The sequence below is a fragment of the Gavialis gangeticus genome, unplaced genomic scaffold (assembly GCF_001723915.1).
Source record: "Gavialis gangeticus isolate Ggan-Ray unplaced genomic scaffold, GavGan_comp1, whole genome shotgun sequence".
Taxonomy (NCBI): Eukaryota; Metazoa; Chordata; order Crocodylia; family Gavialidae; genus Gavialis; species Gavialis gangeticus.
In genome coordinates, this window is record NW_017728996.1 from 14,037,973 (window position 1) to 14,060,287 (window position 22,315).

Genomic DNA, 22,315 nt, shown 5'->3' on the forward strand with positions numbered 1-22,315 from the left:
CTCTGCCCATCACCAGTGAAGCTCAGACTGCCCAGGACTTTGTGAAGCTGGTAGAGAAAGCAGACAACCAGCTCCAGGCTGGGCTGGCAGAAGAATACCAAAAGATGAATGATTCCCACCTGAAGGCTTTCCGGAGACAGCTGCCCATCACCCACAGCACTATTGACTGGGAGAAAATGGTAACAGCGAGGATTGTGGAGGCTCCCGCTGGTCGTTGAAAGATTACTGCTTGCAGCGTCTGAATAAAATGATAACGTGGCTAGAGATGGGAGCAAGGTCTAAATACTCTTAAAAACCAATAAAGAAAAGTGGGACAATGAGAAAGTCCAAAAAAAGATGGGGATAGGAAGAGTTTTATGGAGTCACAAGAGGAAGTGCACTTGGGAGACATAAGTTTAGGGGTTTCCATTGACCAATGCTGAGTGCACTAGAAAGGCTCATATAGGGCACCCTGCTACTTAGGCCTGAACCCAGGCTCATATCTAGCTATAATCTGCCAATCATTTCCTGTTCTTGTCCCCCAGAGCCCTTTTAGGAATCAATATGTCCACTTCTTGTCTCTCCTTTTGTGCTTTGTATATACAGAGGAATAAGGTAAAGCAGATGGAGAGGGGCAGCTTGTGTTGCTGAAGGTAGTTGAGAGTAACCCTCAAGAGACATCCTAAATACAAATGTGTGATGAGGAGTGGAACATATATACATACGTGTGTGTGTGTGTGTGTATGACACGCACACACATGAAAAACTAGTCAGACCTGTGTTTTGGTTTGTTAACAAAGTTGGAGGGAATTCGACAAGGAGCATATCAGAGGGTAGTGGTGTGTTCTAGTCGAGAAAGCACTGGGCTAGGACCCCAACAAACTGTTTTCTATTCCTGGTCCTGCCACTGGCCTGCTGGGTGACCTTGAAAAATTCCCCACCCCCCGGTCTCTGTTTTCCTATCTGTAAAATGGGGATAATGATCCTAACCCGCCTAGTAAATATAGTCTCTGGTGCCCAGATCTCTAACTTTTCTTTGATAATTCAGTCTAAGAGACTAAACAATGCATGGCTTGGTTAAATAGCATCTACTAGCAGCAGCAGTTAGGTGAAGAGAACTGACTTTCTTCAAGTATTTTAACGTTCTTAACACCAGAAAGGGAGAGCGCTTTAACTAGAAGAAATGATTTGTAACTGAGCCAAAGCAAAAATAGCTTGAGTCTTGGGCAGATCTTCCTGAGGTGTGTTTGCCTGTGGAATAGACCTCAGGGGAGTTGCACAATCCCCTGAAGTGCAGGTTGCAGGTGTGCTGTGGGCATGCAGCAGGCTGGCTGTATTCTGCACTGCAGTCCGGAGGTGTGATTGCAGCTCATGGAAATACTTAGCTGAAGCACTGATAATAGCACAGCCATGGCAGCAAAGCTTTGTCCCAGGCTGCAAAGCCTACCCAAATAAATACCTGGGTTGCTCACCCATGCTGGGCACTCTGCTACACTGCTAGTAGCACCTGAGCTAGATAGCTGACTGCTCTCTTGGAGAAGTCTACATGTGCTACAGTCACCCCTCTGGATTGCTGCATGGTCCCTATAAGTCAGCGCCAAATATAAGACTCGGCTGCTGCCCAAAGGGATGAGTTGCCTCACTCTGGGAGTGATGCATGTTTTTTGTGCTTTTCTACAGCACTATGTCACATCCATTTACCAGGTTCAGCACATGTGGCAAGTGCCTTCCACTATATCCCTGGGTTTTGCCGTGCTTCTTCCTGGCACTATCAGAGGCGGTGTCAACACGCCCCTTGCCTTTGCCATGCCGCCAGGTGGCACTGGCGGCTGCAGTGTACTTTAATCTCCTGGGTTGGCGGCCAGCCCAGAGCCACTGAGGAGCATGTGGCGGGTGACGTGGGAGGGATATAATGGAACAGATCAAGATTAAAAAAAATAGTGACTCAAGCAGCTGTGCTGTTGGCACGAGCTCAGCTGAGGAATCGGGAGAAGGCCTTTGGCCAGAAGCTGCCGTATGTGGGACCCACAGAGACCAAATGCATGAAAGACAAGTGTATGGAAATGGAAAGGGCTTTAGAGGGGTCCTGCATTTCGAACCTAACTGCCCCTGAAGGCTGAGAAGAGGAGTCTGCCAGGAAGGGTCTGGGCTTTGCAGCTCTGTTAGCACCCCTTGCTGGTCTTTGCAGAGTAGTAGCAGTTGCAGTCGCAGTTTCATTTCTGTAATGAAACAGCACAATCCTTATCTTAGAGATGTGTGACACAAGAAGCAGTAAGTAAAGCACTGGAGGAACAATTTGCAGGGCATGGAATATAGACATAAAACAGCTCCCGAGATTCAAGGCACACTCACACGAGGTATGCTTGGAAGTTCCTGGAAGGGACAACTGCTGCAGATGTAAACACCCCAGCACATGAGGAAATGTGGATGAGGATGAGGATTTTCAACCCTCCTGCAGTCCAGTGCATGTTGCAGTCCTCACACCATTCTCTACTTTACAGTGAATAGTCTGTGCAGATGCAGAGGGGAACTCCCCTCTGCCATTAAACCCCATCTACATGAGCAAAGTTACCCATTACTAAACAGCAGTGAATCCCCGAGCTGGGGTTGAGAAAGGCTCTAGGTGCTAGAGCAAGTGAAACCAACTCTCTCCCGATCTGGCTATAATGGTGCTGAAAGGGGTTTTGACCTGGCCACACAGGCAGTTCGCTGAACTGCTCCAGCACCAGTTCGAAGAGACACCCCAGTTCCCTTTGCAGCATAATCCTGCAGTCAACAAACACCATTTCATTTCCATGTTTTCAACAGATGCTCTTTTATTTGGTCCCTAGGAAGCACACTCAGTTTTAAAACAGTAACTGCACAAAAATCCATGTCAAGCTACTACAGGAAACACTGGTCTATGGGGGCTTGCGGTGATGACAGTCCTTGCTCCAGGGTGGTTTTTTGGGAGGAGAAAGGAGAGACTGCCAGATGAGACTAGACAGAGATGGAAAGCCAGAGAGGGAAAAGAAGGAAAACCAAAAAGGGAAAAAAACAGCTAAGAATAGAAGGGGGGAGAGCATGCCAGACCATGGGGCACGGCAGCTGTCATTTGGGATGTTATTACGGACATTCACGGTGCAACACACACGTCCGGATCCCCGTCTGAATGGCATCAATACACTTTTTTGTTTCACTCTCTTTGGAAGAGGGGCCTTAATTAGGCATGAAAAGATTTATCAAGCAGCGGCCTTCTGGAGCAGGCTGGTCCCAGCGACATCTGGCGTGATGGCTTCCAACACAGATCCAAACAGCAGCCGCAAGAAATTATGAAGACCAATGGCTTCTTCAATGCTCCCACCTCTTTTCTGTCTCCATTCAGCTGAGAAAACCAACCAGCGCTCACCCAGCATTAGCCGTGATACTGAGGGAAAAGCAAAACCCCAAATACCCATCTATCCTCTAACAAACAGCCAACCAGCTTCAGTGCCTTGTTTGGTCTCAGCGGCTGCAATGTGTTGTGCTGGCTTCCCTGGACATTTGACTAAAGCAGGGATGATAAAGCTGGTTTCCAGTGGGGTTTTCAACTCACTGGCAATAGCTATCCTCCCAGTGCTTCAGATGCCATGTGGCTAGAAGTAGCACTAAACTGAGTACTGTTTCTTGGGACTGGGTTATAGGACTTGACCCAGAGCCCACTAAAGCCAGCAGGCTTTTGTGCACACAGATAAAACTGGCAGGTCCTAACTACAATTTTTCTGCTCCTGATTATATCATAATGGAGAATCATTGCTTTAAACCACCGGTACTGATCACACTGAACTGAAACAAGTTTTGCCATTGATTTAAATGAGCACAGAATTTCACTCTTGGCTTAGTATATTTTCTTGCAGCACTGGGGAACCGGGATCAATTCCAGGAACAGACATGGTGCTGAGAGTTTCAGCCTGCTGCCGTGTTGCTTTGCATACATCTGGCATGTCCTTTGATTCAACAGAGAAGAAGGCCCAGGAATATGTGACATGTGAGCCAAGAAAACAAACCCATTGTTTTCCTTAAAGCCACCAATTATGCATTGCCCCTGGAGAGATCTCTGCAATCTCTACAAGCCACATGGGGAGCTCATTGGTATTTTAAACTACCCCCCAGGAAGACTTTAAGTAATATCCATGCCTCTCTAAGTAGCAAAACAGCTTCCTTACAAAGCCCCTGCCCCCCCAACAAAGGCATAATAAGCAGTTTCTGAGCTCTGGGTGGCGGCAGAGGCTGGTGGAGCGGCGGTGGCCACCTCCTCTCTTCCACTGCCTCAAGTCAGTGATGGGGCTCGGTGCTCCACTCTCCCCCCAAGTAGTTACAGCACTGCTCTCCACTTCCCCGCGCAAGGGAAATGGCCTGTACTCCTTCTCGAGACAGCAGCTGGGCTGTTCGCTCTGGCACGTTAGTAGCCGCATATGTTCTAATCCATTTAAAAATAAAGCTCACACTGTTTATATTACTTTATTTTATTTTTTTAAAAAGGTTTGATAACAGCAATCACTACCTTGGCTCAGGCCTGTCCCCAGAGGATCAGTAAAAATCTTCTATTAACAGTCTGGCAACTTCCTTTTTAGCCATCACCTCCTCCTGGCTGGGCATGAATCCCCAGGGAATGTTCTGTCTCGAGCAACCATTCATTAATTGTGTGATGCCGCGGAAGTTTGCAAGACCCACTTGCTTTTTTTTAAATTAATTTCTTCCGCCCTCCCTCCCCTCTTAAAAAATACAAGCAATTAAGTTGAAATAAGGTTCAAGGTAGGATGCACATTCACCAAATCAAGCTGAAGCTAATTGTTAAGGCCAAAGTTCAGCTTGGAAAAAAAAAAGCCTCAGGCAGATCATTTCCTTGGGTTGGGAAGAAACATCCCCTTGGGGCAGATTAGTCCACAATTAGTCTGCTGCAGCGTTACAAGCATCTGGGCTTGAGACTAGCTACCAGAGTAGATGCTGACAGTATGGCAATTCCACCACTCCTAAACATGACTCAAGCTTTGTCTATATGATAAAATTCCTGCCCCAGGTGACAGTACCCACAAGCATGCGGCACTCCTTCAGACAGGATGCCTGCTGAGCTGGGAGCATGGCCGCACAGGCCGGCTAATTAGCACGGAGACAGGCTAACTCGTACTGCCACTCAGTGGTGTAAATTAGTCTGCGTGGACATGGCTACATCACTTCTGTTTAGAAGACAGTACATCTGGAGCAATGTAGTTTACTGCTGCTAGTGACAGTGGGGCATTTTGTAGAGATACAACCACGTAGCTCTGCCTTTTCAATGTGGTGGTAGGCATTTGGATTTATAAAGGGACAATGTCGATTAGCTTAACTTGAAAATGCTGGATGGAAAGCATGGAAGCATGTGCCTAGTGCAAACCAGAGCTCTTTCACGATCTAAGATAAACTTCGTTAATGGCACTTGTTGATCTTAAACCTCCTGAACCTCCAAACAGACATCAGGGAATGACATTACAATAGACCTGCCCAATCTTGGTTCAAGGTCAAACAACAAGATAGAAAAGCCAGTGTTGGCAAGCAAACTTGGTTTTTAGAACCATTTCTCTGTCATAAAGTAGATCTTGTTGCTAACACAGAGGTGGGTTTTACTTAGAATTTCTTGAAAAAATGGGTGATTTCCACTCCTGTGTAAGTAGGCCAGCCTGGGGCCTGCATGAGTTGTATTCAAGCCTTTCCAGTATCAGTTAGCTTGGACTTAAGTGGTCCATAGACCTTCTGCTGGTTCTTTCCGCAGGGGTGAAGATCAACCTCTGGGATTCAGTCTTGGCAGGCTCCCTTCCAGCCCTCACTTTTGATCTTTCTGCTTGACTGGGTCACAATCCCGTTGCCCATTTTTTGGAGTGGGGTGGCCTGTTTAACAGGTAGCCACTGGGAATGAGGAGCTAAGTGTGCCCCTGGTTTTCATGAGTTCTAACAGAAGATCAGTCCCTTTGACTTTGGCACTGCTGAACCCCTCAGACTGACTGCTGGTTTGCAGCAGCCTTCCAGCTACATCCCAGCGCCGTTGGTTTTTACTAATAGTTCCTTAAGAGAGAAAGAGAAAAGCACAAACACAGCACCCTTTGGAGAGCATCTGCCCAGTCTTTTATACAACATCAACTGCGCTGTCTCCTTGAAGGCCCCAGGCCTCCTTTCAGTGCAACAGCTGCAAATCTGATTTTAACCAGCACACCACTGAGAGCCCCTTTCGGGGGTTGCTGGAGTCTCATGCTGCATCTCAAAGGCTGCATTCACAGCCCAGTGGTCTTTCCACACAGGCTGCAGCCTGAACCACTGGGATGGATCTTGACTGGTGACCACCTGGAAGATACTGCGTGCCGTTCACCAGAGGCAGCAGGGCAGGCCCGCTGGACTGAAGGTGCAGCAGCTCTCAGCTGGGTCCGACTGCGTTTCTCCGTTCCTGTCCAGTCACTCAGGCAACCCCTCAGCTGTGAAGCCACAAGCAAACCTTCCCTCCCTGCACCCCCACAGCCCTACCATTAGCACTGAGCCAAGAACACTACTTACTGAGAAGTGCCAGCACCTGGGTTCTTGGTCAAACTAACTAACTACCAACCTTGGACCAGTCACGACAAATGGCCTAATATTTACCCGTTGCCCTAACACATCCGTACAAACCAAGGCAACCTTCGCATCGTAGAACTACCTTCCTGCTGAGCTTAGCCAGCCCGAGGCAAAGCCATTTCAGACCTTCCTGCAACTCATCTGTCCCTTCCTTGGTGAACACCAAACAGTTATAATACTCAGGTCAATATATATAGGTACCACGTATATATATTTTTGTCACTGTTCTGCGCGTTAACAAAGAAAACCAACCCCACTAGCCACCACTTGTCCTTTGCTCCCCCTCCCCCAGTCTCCTGTGGTGTGTAGCCTGCAGGAACACGAGTGCGGCAGCCCGTCTTACGTGGCCCCGTCGCATGCTCCCACAGTCAGTTTCAAGGCTCCCTGCTGGTGCAGCGTCTTTAAGGCTTTGAACTCCAAGGGCATGGTGTGCGGACTGGCCTGAGAGGTGTAGCCATACTTCAGGCTGTCGTAGTAGTGGTACTTGACAGGGTTCTGGTTCTGGTCCAGGGGAAATGGCCAGAAGCCATAGAGATAGATCTTGTTGCAGAAGCGGGTGGCCAGGGTGTACATGAGCAGGCCAGTGGTGGGTCGTTTTATGTGCACTTTGTTTGTGAGCCAGTACCTGGAGGGGAAGAGAAAACACAAGCCTGTTGTTTGTGATATATCCCCCCGCCGTGTCACGTGCATGACACCTGCTTGCACTCTGCTGAAGGCAGATTCAAAACCCAGACATGTTTGATTGATGTAATCGTCCCGCTTGCCAAGAAATAACCTCTGCTGGGTTTGCTTCATGAATAAACATTTCCTGCCAGTCTGTCTGTCTGTCGAGGCATTGACATCATGCTTGTCACTACCATATTCAAGTACCTTATGTCTCTGTAATGATTTGTGAATAACAAATCTCCTTCAATGGTGGCTTTCAGTACTTCACTTTACAATTATTTTGCAAGCAACACGGAGATCAATATTACAGACCAATCCATTGATTAATACTAGAGACGGGATCATGGATTCCTTTAATAACCCCCTTCCCCCGCCCCACACCCAATAAATAACTTAAATGCCTCACTGAGGCATGATGAATTTACTCTAATAATAAATGTAATGGAGCTGTGGAAATATCTGCCTTTGCATTAGAGATCGTCATGCTGGGAATCCTGAAAAATGCGGCTGTTGGCTACGGCACCTAATGGTCCCTTACTCAAACACAACCACAATATTCTGGTGTTAATGACAGACTAAGGCTGTGCAGCAGAGAGTTGCAGGAGTGGTTTGGGGCCATCACTTTTGACTACTACATTAATTTTTGTGAGAGATAGCAGAGAGAATGAGTGGAAATAACATCCTGTAGCAATGGGCCAAAAGCCAGCAGAAAGCCCTTTGTTAGGGGGGTGTTTTGGGCTGTTGTTGGAAAACACTGTGGTATTATTGTACTGTAATAAGGGATGTTACCAGTTTGACAGCTTAGAGTAGCTACTTGCTGAGCAGAGAATGCTTTGCTATAAAAACCACAGTAAAAGGAAAGAGGTAGGAGGCTGGAAAATCTCCCCAGGGTGTATGCTTCCCCTCGGTCACATCTGATATTGGCCATGTTCTACAGCTGGTGTCCCCGGCTGCAGACAGAGTTTCCTGCAGTTCCTGAAGCTGCAGCTGGCCTGTGATCATTCCTGGCTTGCACTTCCCAAGAGGCCATGGGGAACCTGTTCAAACACTTGCCATGGTGCATGTTCACTTTAGATGCCCATGAATAATTCGTAGTAAAGTTTTCAGAAATAATGAGTTTCAGGTGACTCTGCCTACAAGGCTGATGATGGTTTTCAGCAGCTCTGTGAGGTCTTTCACAGCTCTGTGAGGTCTTTCTCTGAGTCCTTCTAGCAATTTGAATATCAACTCTTCTCTCTTGGGTCCTGATCAGCAAATGCATCCTCCTGCAAGCCCTTCCATACAGGTGCAGTTGCAGTGATTTTCATAGGATCCGTGTGGGTGTCAGGGTTTGGATACTGGGGTGGCCTGTGCAGATCACAGCCTAAGTCCTGAAAGTGATCTCTGCACAAGAGGTATTAGAATTTACCAGGCCAGGCACAAATCTACCTGCCCATCTTCAAATAGATGGGAAAAAAGCAACTTGCCCCAGGTGAGCTGGGGAGTAACATTTTGAAGGTGGAGTGAATCTGGCAGATAACCTCGTGGGTTCTCAGACCACTCTAAGGGCATGCAAAAAGTCCTGCTTTCCTGTGGGCTGTCTGCAGTGACGGCTGGCTGGTAACCACCATCAGCTGTACCAGAGCTCCTGGGGCTGTGGAAAAGCACTCTGATTTGCTACTTCCGGCAGGAACAGCTCAGGAAGGTGCTGCCACTTGGAATGATTCAGCAGTCAGTATTTGAGAAGTGAGGTGCTTGCAGCGAATAACAGAGAAATCCAGGATGTGGTTTCTTCCCAAGCCCTCTGCTCAGAGGAACTGTCCCTGGATTTTTTTGGACTTGCCCAAACCCATGTGCTGTAGTGTCAAGAAGGCAAACCCTGCTATTGTAAAGAACCACAAGGCTATGAAACAAGGTTTCATGGTTTCATGGTTTCATAGTTTCTAGGGTCAGAAGGGACCTGAGTAGATCATTTAGTCCGACCCCCTGCCATGTCAGGAAAGATTACTGGGGTCAAATGACCCCAGCAAGGTGTTCATCTAACCTCCTCTTAAAGACCCCCAGGGTAGGGGCCAGCACCACTTCTCTTGGAAGTTAGTTCCAGATCCTAGCCACCCTGACCGTGAAGTAGCGCCTCCTGATATCTAGCCTGAATCTACCCTCTGCCAGCTTGTGACTGTTATTCCTGGTCACTCCTGGCAGTGCTCGGGGGAACACGGACTCCCCCAATGCCTGCTGATCCCCCCTGACTAGTTTGTAACAGGCCACTAGATCCCCTCTCAGCCTCCTCTTGTGGAGGCTGAACAGGTTCAGCTCCCGTAGCCTCTCCTCGTAGGGCCTGCCCTGCTGTCCCTTGATCATGCAAGTGTCCCTCCTCTGGACCCTCTCCATGTTGTCCACATCTCTCTTGAAGTGCGGCGCCCAGAACTGGATGTTGTACTCCAGCTGCGGCCTGACCAGTGTTGCACAGAGGGGGAGGATCACCTCCTTGGACCTGCTCGAGATGCATCTGTGGATGCGTGACAAGGTGTGGTTGGCCTTCCTGACTGCATCCCCACACTGCCGGCCCACGTTCATCTTGCAGTCAATGATGACTCCAAGATCCTTTTCTGCCTCTGTACTGACAAGAAGGGAGTTCCCTAACCTGTAGGTATGGTGCCGGTTGTTCCACCCCAGGTGCATCACCTTGCACTTGTCAGTGTTGAATCTCATCCTGTTCTCATCCGCCCACCCTTGTAACCTGTCTAGGTCCGACTGTAGCCTATTGCTCCCTTTTAGAGTGCCCACATCCCCCCTGTAAAATACACAGGTACCTGTGTATTTTAAGCCACAGTCCAAAGGTCTGCCATTGGGCTGCTAAGGCAAGGAGAGAAATGGGAGTTTATTACAGCCATTTAATACTGTGAGTCAGGGACAAGTTGTTCACCAATGAAACTACCACAATCTTCCTTATGGGAAGATTCATAAAGTCACATTCATCCGTTGACTTCAGTGGAGTTACATCAGGGATGACTTGGTCCCATACAACTTAATGGCCTCAAAATTAGCTTCACCATCTCTGCTAGTCTAATACGAATGTCTTAATAGCATCTCACTGGGCCACACCTTGGGCTGTTACAAGACAAAACACAGAGGAATACTAGCTACTTATGACCTGTCAGTGGCATTTTCCTTCAGGTACTGTTTGTGGGTGGGATACGGGGCAATAAACCTCTCTATGTATAACAATCTGCTGGTGCCAGGGGGAAAGGCACTTGCTGCTCCAGTGCTGAGGGGCTGGGATGACATGGCTTGGAGAACAAGCTCCAACTCCGAGCTGTCCCTGAGATAGGGAAGGAAATGGATGCATTGAAATGAATGAGGTCCAGGGTAGCAGTCAAGCCACAGGACTGGCTGCACTGTGGAGAACACGTCTTCCTTGCTTTTCAGGAAATGAAGACTCCTCCAGTGAGCTCTTGGAAGGACATGGGGTCCTGCTTAATGAGGAGCTTGTATGAGCAGCCACTTGAGTTATGCAGGAACAAATTGCTCTCTTATCTCTTTTGCTGTTCTGGTCACATTAGATGGTGTCCGCATTACTGGCGCATGCCCTGTACCCGTTTTGAGAGGACAGCTGGGGACTGAAACAAAAACTAATTAATTTTGCAAATCCAAATGAGGTTGTCTGGGCGCACATGGGATGCTATGTCAACAGCACACCTTTAATATGCGAGGTCTGGGATTTTAATTAGGAGGCGAGGTAAGCTTGAGGAAGGCAGTAATTATTTTTCAAATTGGCTATACCAGTCACTGTAACCATTAACTGCAACACTTTATGGAAACAGACAGCAATTAAAGGGGGGAGCTAAGAGCAATCTTGCAACGTGATACTGTCCTTCCCTGAGCCCTTCCTAGCAGCTGACACCTTCCTCAGAAGGTATCATGGTATCAGGTACCAAATAAATCTTCAGAGGCTGAAGCAGCATTCACAGACAGGGGGAGTGAATGCAGAAACTGTACTACTGGCCAGCAAAAACTGCCTGAAACTATTCTTATATAGGCTTGTAATAATAACAGATAGACTGGAGCTAGACTGTTCTCAGTGGTGGCAGATGACAGAACAAGGAGCAAGGGTCTCAGGTTGCAGCAAGGGAAGTTCAGGTTAGATATTAGGAAGAATTTTCTCATGAGGAGCATAGTAAGGCACAGGAACAGGTTACCCAGAGAGGTGGTGGACTCTCCATCCTTGGAGATTTTTAAGACCTCGCTAGACAAAGCCTTGGCTGGGATGATGTAGTTGGGGCTGGTCCTGCTTTGAGCAGGGGTTGGACTAGATGTGACCTCCTGAGGTCCCTTCCAACCCTAATTTTCTATGATTATATAGAAAACCCTTTTAGATCACCCAGCGCATCCCTTGTAAGGGAAGGAGATAGCTTTATGGAGACATATTACCTATTAAACTGATGGCAGCCAAGAAGACAATAGCTAGGAGCAGGGCTGGTGCTTTCCTAGGTGACTGTCCCCTCACTAGTCAGTACTCTTTGCTCCCATGTGGCAAAACCATCTTTTAGAGAAGACAGTTTTAAAACAGAGCCCCTGAGGCCTCTAGGAGGCTCTAGGGTCCTAGAAGGCACAAGGCCTCCTAGGAAATCCCAGCGCATAATTTGTCCAAAACCAGTTCAATGAGAACAGCTCCAGGATGCTGGAGCAATTGGGATGGTATTAACTTCCAGTGAAGTTGCCAGGACATCTGGTAACTTCCAATGAAGTTGCAACGTCTGTCTTAAGATGTTGCATGCCATTACTGCGTGCTGTTCAACAGCTGGCGTACCCACGCCATTCTGAAAGCAACACAGGTGGGCACTGTACAGTGCACTTCTCTCATCAAGTGTGGGTTGTGAGCCTTCTGGATAAAAGGCGCTCTGGGAATTGAAATCGTAGGCAGTTGTGAAACGGTAGCCTCTCTGTGGTTGAGAACAGCGGCAGAGCCTCTATCCTGCTGCTCTGTAGGAGCTACAAGTCACTCTTCTAACACTCATCTTTACTCAGCATCACCCTACATGCAGAATTCAGAGAGTGGAGATTGTCCTTAATTCATGTTGAAAAGTTCAGTGCAAAAATCCTCCCCGTGGGCTGCCAGTTGTTAGCTTCAATACTAGAGTGCCATGGTCTGATTCACAGTTAGACATCAGCCACAGCCACAGCCTTAGCCCTATGCTGCTGTGTCCAACAAAACCCTGGCATGACTTTCACCCATACTTTGCTAAACTCACAAAAGAGGCCGAGCAGAAAAATCCTGACAAGCAAGCTACTAGAATGAGTAAATGGAACTCAGATGAGCCAGGAAATTACATTACAAGAGCACTGAAGTAATGTAACTTCAGGCTCTTTTAAACCAGCTTATTTAAAAAGGTGTGATATAGAAACAAACATGCTGGCCAGGAGATATCAGCCTCTTGTCTAGAAGGAGGACAGTTTCGGCCTGCTATATATATATTCTAGTTAGATGAGTGAGTCAAATTCTACTCTCAGTTACACTGGCTGCAGTGTGGAGTGAAACTGTTGAGAGTTACTCTGGATTTATATTGGCATAGCTGAAAGCAGGTTCTGGTCCAGTATGTGGCCTACCTGTATCAATAATGCAGCTATGATCATAAGGCAGGGTATATGCGATACCTTTTATTAGACCAACTGAGTTGTTGGAAAAAAGTTCTTTGCAAGCTTTTGGGTGCAATCAGAACCCAAAATCTTGCAAGAACTTTATTCCAATTACTCAGTTGGTCTAATAAAAGATATCACATATACCCTAGGAACCCTGCCTGCCTATGTCCTCAGAACAACACAGCTAGAACCAAAAATCCAGCTATGATCATAATGTAGAGGTAGTATCTGCTAATCCTATCCTGTCTGTCTGTCTCGATTTCTGTACCACCCCTAAGACTGTAACAACACATTGCCATATGAATTCATCAAATCTGCACTGGAGATTGGTATAAATGGAACTAGACCATTTTGGGTTTGGGGTTTTACAGTAGGCCCCTGACAAGCCAAGTCAAGTCAAGCCAGCCCCCCACGCCCCTTAGTTAAATGCACCAAGGTGCAGAGATTTCAAAATCCATATAAGTGGGCTGTAGCACTGGCCCTTCTTTAGCCATCTGATGTAAACAAAAGAAAGCCTAGAGAGGACGTCTAGACCCATCCCGGATCGGCATCTCTTGATTTAGTCATAAACGTCTTGGCATTTACTAAACATGGAGGCTGAAATCTCTTATGTCCCACTCCACTGCTTATGTCCACTCCACTGCTTTTTCTTCATTCAGTTCCTTCCTTCAAACTCAGTCCTTGAGCTCCGACTCCTCCTTGAAAACTTCCTTCACTCTGCTGTGAAAAGCCATGCAAATGCCTTACCTTATAGAGGAGAGAGAAAGAAAGTAGCTAGCAAGAGAGCTACCATAGAGCCTACCTTTCCCTCTCACTCCACGAAGGGAGGCATGACTCCTGGGGTACATCCCCTCTTACTCCTCTATGTCTGCTGCCTTGGCTGTAACTGCAGACTGTTGATGTAGGACTTTATCTGTAAAGCACCAGGCTCTCTAACTGCACGGCAGGTGGCACATCACTAGTATCATTGCTTATTGGTATTACCATAGTGTCTAGGAGCTCTACCTGTAGAACAGGCCTTTGTAGTACAATGTGATGTACAAAGGCAACAGAAAATGACTACCCCACAGAACTTCCAGCATAAGTAGAGGACAAGAGGCAACAGCTGGAGACAAACGGGGCATGTCTACATAAGATAGTCACTGTGCAGCTGCCTCATTAGCTCTGTAGTAAAGTCTCCACGTCTACATGTATGGCCTTATTAGGCTGGGGTAAACTAATAAACTCTGCCATAGGATCCTGTGACAGAATTTATTAGCTATTACAGAGTAACAGAAGTACTATCCTACTACGAAGTTATTTACTGTGCAGCAATGCACATATAGATGCTGACCCAGCTGTTTGGGGCATAAGGATGCTTCAGTACGGGGTTGCCTGCCAGCTAGCCCTTCACTGGAGCACCCTAATGCCCCAGCCAGCCCTTCTGCAGCACGTTGAGTTGGGTCAGAGCAGCTCTGGGCTGGCAGGTTGACTCCCCTGGGCCCTCTGGCAGCCGGGGCTGCTCTGACCTGCGGTCCTCGAAGCAGGTTCAAAAAGTGTATCTGGAAGCAATAAACTCTGGCACAATATGCGCTGGAATTTATTGCTTTGAATTAATTGCATGTGTAGACATGCCCACAGAGAAAAACATGGAAACAATGGGTAGGATAAGCAATGAGCCCAGCATCTAAGCACCTTAACCGGTGGGTTTTTTTGTCAGCATCACAGAAATGGAGGGTTTTTAGGAGGAATTGCAAGGATGACAAGAGCTAGGTGAGTGGTTGTTTATGGGGAGTTCCTCTCACACGAGGGGCAGCATGGGAGCAAGGATGGAGGTGGAAAAAGCCAGGGAAAGAGCTGCCGATAAGAACCTAGATGAAATGGCTATGGGGACAGACTAGACAGGCTTTATCTCAGAGACTTTACGCAGCCAGAATCCACAAAAACAAAAAGATAACTCCTACCCCAAGGTGGTAATAGTCATGTTAATTATTACTCTGATGCTGAGCCTAAAAAGAGCTCTGGACTAGCAGTTTAGGTCCATGGTTTATTCATTTATTTTTGAAAGAGAGTCTCAATACTAAGACTAGAACCTGCCCAGCGCCAGGATACCAGCATGATGGGCATGGTAAAAATGCCAGACTATATTATATAAGTCAAAGTGTCCACAAATTTTGTATGAAAACAGTGACACTCAACCCCCCATATACAGTCTGGGTTAAATTCAACTACTCTGTTATTTTCTCCTGCCTCACATAAATGCATTTTCTAATGAAGCTGCTTGGCATTGAGAATGCAAGGCTCTTTTGAGGTACTTACAGATGACTTCAAGGGCTCTGCTTGTTTTCCAGCCAGGCAGAGAAACACTCAGCCCCACACTCCACTTGCCAGCTGAATTGTTCAGGAAACATTTTACAGCATCATGCAGGAGTGACTCACATCCTCCAGAAGCCATGAAATGCAGGCATGGTTTTAGAAAGCAGGATGCAGGTCAAGAGACCTCCACACATCTGAGGAGTAGTCACTCTCTTAAATCCAGAAATTCCATTTCACAACTGGGACAGTCCACTTCTGTGCTCTGGGCATCAAGATACTTATGCCACTCAGACCTCCAGTCTTGGAACAACACGGGGTGCACAGCTTGTTGTGTCTAACCCTACGGAGAAGCCACTTCTCTGCTCCAAGTCATCTGGAATTTCTGATGCCTTGCTTGACAACAGAGCTGTCCAACCTAATATTTAAAGACTGTTCATATCCTGAGAAGCTGACATTAATAATAATAATAATAATAATGGAAAACAACACTAAAAGTGTTCTATTTACTCCAGTGCTTGCCATTCCGAAAGATCTCGAAGTGCTTTCCAAACTGTAGGAAGAGAATTGACCTTAGCTTCTACCAAAATCCACCCTGTTCTGGGTTGAAGAGAGCAGGTATTTTTAACTCTCGTAGATCAGAGAGCTGAGAATGTTTTCTTTTGAAACTCGAGAAAGAACTGACAGAGGCAAAATATATGGACAAGATAGCCCTTACTCTTTTCAAAGTGCAATAGAGTCTCCAAGAATCCCAACCTGTTGGGGCTCCTTCTCTGAAGGACAGTTCATATTCTCTCTTCTACATGACTTCCGGATCAACTTGGCTCATCTTACAAGACAAGTTAGGTTTAACCCTACCACTCCTCTGAAGGGTCATTATATTCATGGCCTCACATGTAAACCTCATCTCTGAGAAGATGCCAACACCAGCAGTGGAGGGTCTAACAATGAGTCTGGCCTCAGCCTCTGTCTGCCCATAAGGGCTGTGCGAAATTTCACTGGCCATTTTGTTTTGACACTGCTTCAATCAATTTCGAGGTTGAAACAGCAAAATTGGAAGGAAACAAAGGCTGTTGAAATAGCCTCGAAACAAAACAAGGCTGGTCGCAACGTTTCAAAAGTCGAAACATTTTGACCATAGGCTGGGGATGGGAAGTCTGTCCCCAGTGCAAGTTCCAGTAGGCGGCGACAAGGTAGCCCAGCTGGGCTGCTTTCCCATCCCCCACGCTAGATTGCTCTGGGGGCTGAAGGCAGCCCAGCTGGGCTTCTACCCAGGTCCCCGTGCTAGATAATGCTGGGCTGCCTCCTGCTCGGGGCATGATCTAGCGTGGGGAAGCAGGAAGCAGCCCAGCTGGGCTGACTTCCCACCCCCAGCAAAACATTGAAACAGTGTTGAAACAGCCTTTCTGTTTCAAGAGAACAGAATAGAACAGCTGTTTCAACACTAAATGAAATTCGATACGAAACACTGTTCTGTGGAACCATCGAAACTCAAAGCGAAACGTAACAGTGCTGTTTTGCACAGCCCTACTGCCCATCTCCAGTCTAGTCTCTGTCCTGCGTTTGGGTGCAATGATTGTGGACAGACCAGGAACTCATCCATCCCTGGATGCTCTCTGGCTTGTTTCAAAGCCAGCTTGTAGGAGGCCTTCACAGGGTCCCTTCCTACCTGAGTGTCTGAGGACCTCATGGTGTTTTAACTGCAATAGTTATTAATGAGCTGACAGTGAGCATCCCACTGTTCTCCCAATGCTGGACTCAGAGGTAGAAGTTCCAGTGCAGGAGCGCAGGTCAGTCCAGTAGTGGAACGAAGTAGGGTGACTGGGGCACTTGCCCTGGGCACTGACTTGGTGAGATGCACAAAAGTAGCAGCAGCTGCTCTAGCAAACTGGCTGCTGCTGTGTGCCAGCAGTGCAGCTGTTAGCTGCTGCTCCCCTTATGTCCCTGGGTTGGTCAGAAGCCTGTCTGGCTATGGAGTTGATCTTCTTTGGTGAACTAGAGCTGACATTGGAGCTGTAATTGAATTAGCTCTGTTCAGGAGCAGCTGTTGGCTCTACATGGCTTGTCTCATCTCTGCCATACTCATCCCAGCCATGCCTCATCAATGGAAGTGCCAGGGACTGCCCTTCTGTTCCTCTTCCTTCATTGGACACATGGCACTTTCATGAAAAAGACACCCCCAGTGGAGGTCTGACCCACCGTACCACCTGAACCCACCTGAGGGTGCAATTGTCAGTGGCATCCCAGTGCCTCGCTGCAGGGGAGGCCAACAGGGATCTACAAGCTTTGTCCCTTCAGCATGTACCAAAATCACTTTTCAAGGCTCCAAAGCCCCAGAGCCATGGCCACACTGAGCACTCACAGCAGCACCAGGCAGCACCCCTTGGTATGGCCTTCCTGGATTTGGATGCTGTTACTAGGCACTGCACCAGATAGCTGGTCTGACTGACACTGATAGTCACAGCATGCGGTTAGAAGCTTGGGTGAGGGACCTCCCTTCCCACCCTGTCTTCCTCCTTCCCAGGGGAACCCCAGAGTCCACACTGTCCCTCCCTATTGAACCAAGCTCTGCAGAGCGGAAGCAGGAGTCAAGAACAGAAAGGCACCAACATGTCCCCCATTGCTCCAGGCGAGAGAGCCTGGCCTGCCCTTGCCAGTGCCAGAGGTTCCCTTGCTTCCACCCTTGCTGCTCCTACATCCCCTTACTTCCTCCAGATTGCCAGATCCTCCTCTTGAGCGGCTGCACTCTGCAGACCCAGGCTATTTCTCCTGCCCACACTGCATCTGGCTTATGTTGGGAGGCCTGTGGGGGAGCACACTATTAATCAGTCCCTGTCAAGGCTTGTGTCTGCGGCACAGGCTTCCAGTCTAGCTTGACAGGATGACTGTTTTGCCAGTGCCCCATCATGCCGGCTCCTGGCTGCAGTCCTGCAGAGCCCAGGGAAGTACCAGCAGTCACAGCGGGGAGAAAATCCATCACCAGACAGACCCATGGGGTCTCCTCCCTGCTCCCCTCCCTTCAGGAAGCCCAGCTGGGCCCTTGTAAATCCCTCCCGCTGTGGGAAGTTTCTGGCACAGGGAAGCAGAGCAATCACAGGATTAGTAGCCTGTTGATTTAAATGACTTATTACAGGAGCTTAATTCTATTTTGACAGATGAAAGTAAGTCAATTACAGCTGGAAATAGCTCAAGGTTTGGGTTATTTTCTTCTCCCCTCCTGTGTTTCAAGGGATCACTTTCCTCCCACTCTTTACCTGAAAGCAAGTCACCAGCTAGCTAGTCCTTCAGTGCCTGAACAACCCTCCAATGCAGCTGCCTCACCAAGAGAAAGCAGGAGTGATTTTAAGCCCAGTTGTAGCCACACCTGTGGTAGCTCTGAACAGCAGGACCAGGATATATCTGAACAGGAGGAAAAGGCTCTTTGCTTCGCTCTGGGAAGGCTGCTGCCTGTTCAAGTGGCCATGTGCAGGGTCACACACCTGGGGTGGTTTTTGATTAATTAATCCCTGATTCTGTCCTGATAAAAACTAGCCCCTTTCTGGTACCAGAGGTTGCTCTGGGGGCACCCTTGACACTGAGTTACATCCCAGGGATAGACTAGGGTTATAGACAGCTCCAATCAGATATGAGGGAATGGAAAACCACTAGCTTGGGAAGAAGGGCGAGGTGAGGAAGACTTACAAAGCAGGATCAAGGCAGGGGTGTGAAGTGGGTAGGGGGAAAGGGCAGGTACAAGGGTCTTGCCAGGCAGGGGCTGCAGCTGTGCCAGCTTCAGAGCGTGAATCTTATATCCTCTCTGTCTATGCAGAGTGACCAGGGGTCAGCCAAGCACTTGTGCCATGGACACCCCCATTCTCACCCTCTGCTGCATGAGAAAGCATCACCCTGGCACTAACAGTTTCCCTAGCAGCTCACCTGCTACTCACCTGACCCAGATTACACCCAAGGTGCATGGCCAATTCCCACTTTTCCAGCCCTTAGTGACACAGAAGCCACATCTACATCACTGGGTCAGAGCGCCCACCTCCACTATTGAAGGACTAAGACCTGCCAACCCGCACTGCTCAACCCAGGGAATGAGGCAGTGAGAGTACCCTGGCGATACTCCAAGACACTGCTCTTGAGCATGATGGAAACCTAGGTCTTGAGCTCCCAGACTCCCTTGCTGCCTCACTTCCAGGGTCAACACAAGGAGCAAGCATGGATGAGTGGGGTCAGTAGTGAACCTGAGCTCTCAAGCCACAGCGCAGAAATGTTCAAGTGACATTTGCTCCTCCATTCCTCCCATCCTAGCACAGCTCTCTCTGGCCACGTCTGCCCTATGAAGACTGCTGTTGCCAAGACTAAGACAACCCCCTCATGTCAGACACTCTGACGACAGAAAGAAACCTGTTGCAGCTGGAGTCGCACCATTTTCCCAAAATAATGGATGTTCCACTGGGGGCTTTGCTGACATAATTGTATGGGCTACACATTGTGATCTTTTCATACTGGCAGAACTTGGTCAGGTAGATGACATTTCTGTCATGTCAAAAGGTCACCACCCAGACCCATGCCCACAGGACTGTCCTGAATTTCATAGCCCATGTCTTCCAAGCCCAGCTGGCTGACCTGTTAGAAGTCCTCAGCATTACTGCAACGTGATGATCTTACATCTATGTGTAATGACGGCTTAGTGCATGATAAGACCATCATGTTTTATGGGAGGTCCCTCACGAAAGGGAAATGTAGCTTACATCCTTTGACCCTGTAATACCAGGAAGCTTAAAGGAGGAACCCACAGTGCTATGTCACCAGAGTTCAGGGCTAGACATCCTTCCTGCCATGGGACCAGCAGGAGACTTTATTACAGAAGCATGGCCCCCACATTCAGTGTAAACCCTTTGATTACAGCCAGGCCATCAATATTTCTAGGGGGAGGGACACATACAAAAATAAGACAGAAATAAAACAGGAGAAAGAATCTGCATTGTTCACACGGAAGAAAAGAATTGGATTCAGAGCCCCAAAGTCATTCTGTTCACAGGGAAGATACAACAGAGGCTCCTATCACAGGAGCGCACCCTGACTTAGCCACAGGCAGAAGAAGAGGAAGGTAGTGGCCATCAAACTCTGCGTCTGTCATTTAAGAACAGCAGCAAAGTTGCCTGTCACGGTGATGAGCTTCGCATAAGCCCTAACACATGGGCTGAAACTACTGAAGACATTTCCCTCGGACCACTACCGAATAGCCATCACGTGGTCACAACCTTCCATCCTCACAGATCTGGGTGACTTGAGAGGACCTGTAACTCATCTCCAGTCTGCACATCCAGCCTACTCCCAGAGGGCTGTGACTGTGACCTTGGCACAACATCGAAGGAGTGACAAGCTTAATCACTAGCTAAGTCAACTGAAGAACAGATTAATTACAGGAAAACCATGACTATGCCACACAGCTGGCATGGAAGTTACACAGGTCTGAAATCCAGCCAACAAAGTAATGATGGTCTACAGGACTGGGAAAACTGGGGGCAAGGTTTGCTTTCAGGGCTAGAAACACTTCTGACCATGGGACCAAGGTAGGAGACCCCAGTTTTCAGGTGATAGAAAGCAAAGGACTACCCACTGCAAAGACCTTCTTTGTGGTATGAAGAGTCTTCAGGTCCCCTTCGCCCAAATCACTGCTCTCTTGCTCTACTGGTTCATGAGACACTGGCTACTAGGATGCCCATGAGTATACCCCACAGCAGCAAGCAGACCATAGATAAGACCCAAACACAAGTTCCTAAAGCCCTGCTTCCCGGGGGGTCAGGCGGGGAAGCAATCCCTTTGGCCCATTGAAGGCAGGAGCTCTCACCCTCGGACGGCATGCAGCAGGCGCAGTGAAGGGTAGGCAGTGCGGACGTCAATGCGGTGTTTCAGAATGAGCTCGTTGACCCACTCCACGCGCTCCTTGCCCCCCTTGGCCATGAATGCTGGGATCCAGAGGATGCTGCCATTGAGGCTTTGCAGGCGCTGAAGCAGCTTCTCTCTCCACGTGTCATTCACCAGGTCCTCGAAGGCACGCTGGATGACTGAAGGATTCATGGTCACCAGATCTGTCTTCAGCCCCACATCCTGGGCATACTCCTGGACAGGAGCCAGGTTACACCTGCAAGTGGATATACTAGGTAGAGCTTTATAGTGCTTGTGAAGGAAGGGGAGTGGCAAATGATAGGTGAGCTTGTCAGTGAGTGTGAGGGCTGGTGAAAAGTGCTGGGCTGCCAGTCCTGGCTCTGCTTAGCTACAGGACACCTGCTTCCCACAGCCCTCTGCTGATGTGCTGCAATTGGGACCCCCTCAAAGGTGGCTTAGCCTCTGGGGCTCATTCACTCTTTGACCTCTCTGCAGACTTCTACAAATCAGCACAGGAAGGCAGAGGGGTTGGATGGGCCATGCAGTACGATGGGGTTTTTGATTCCTGGCTCTGCCACTGACTCACTCTGTGACCTTGGGCAAATTACTTGGATAGTGTCCCCTGCCTTCTGATGCCATCCTGGGGCTGCTATGAGGAGTTGTGAACATTTCTCAACTGCAGTATATCAGTGCTGTAAAGAAGGCTCTGACCTAGTGACAATGTCTGTTGACTGATCTACCCAAAATGCCTTTCAACCACTACTGCCACTGATACTGTGAAGACAGACGCTCTGTGCCCATTACCAGTCCCCTAGACACTGACCTATCTGAAACCTACTAGGGAAATGACCTGTACGTGCCTACCCAATGGCTCTTGGGTACCTTCCATTTGTTGTTCATATGCCTTAAAACTCCATTTATGAAGTACACATTCAGCATCTTGCTTTGGTACACACCATCAGCTTCCTGCTCCTCTAAGGCATGGACAGATACACAGTTACATCATTTTTAAAGGTGGGGAGGAGGGTCTTACTGCTTCAGACCCTGCACCAGCTGATCCAGTGTAATAATTTTGTCTATCCACTACTATCCCAAAGTAAATGAACCTCCCCCTGAATGGAACAGGAGGTACATTATGGGGGTTTAGCTTCACTTCCTGTGGATTAGGAGAAAACAGACAGTGCAGCCACAGTGGATTCTGCTGAATCACAGCCAATCCCCTCTTTCAACAGTGCGGCAATGGTTTTATCTGTCCATGTCCTTAGAGCCATGGTCCTCAACTCTT

At 48.2% G+C, this 22,315-nt stretch overlaps 1 protein-coding gene across 1 annotated transcript in view; it reads right to left on the reverse strand.

The window, feature by feature from the left end:
• Window positions 1-4,684: 4,684 nt before the first annotated feature.
• The window catches only part of ST8SIA2 (ST8 alpha-N-acetyl-neuraminide alpha-2,8-sialyltransferase 2), a 40,787-nt gene continuing 23,156 nt past the window's right edge, over window positions 4,685-22,315 (reverse strand). The window contains exons 5-6 of the mRNA XM_019504043.1: window positions 20,993-21,286; window positions 4,685-7,201 (exon numbers count right to left, since the gene is read on the reverse strand). Coding sequence (XP_019359588.1) covers window positions 6,916-7,201; window positions 20,993-21,286 — 580 coding nt within the window. The 3' untranslated portion in view covers window positions 4,685-6,915. The remainder of the gene's footprint in view (window positions 7,202-20,992; window positions 21,287-22,315) is intronic.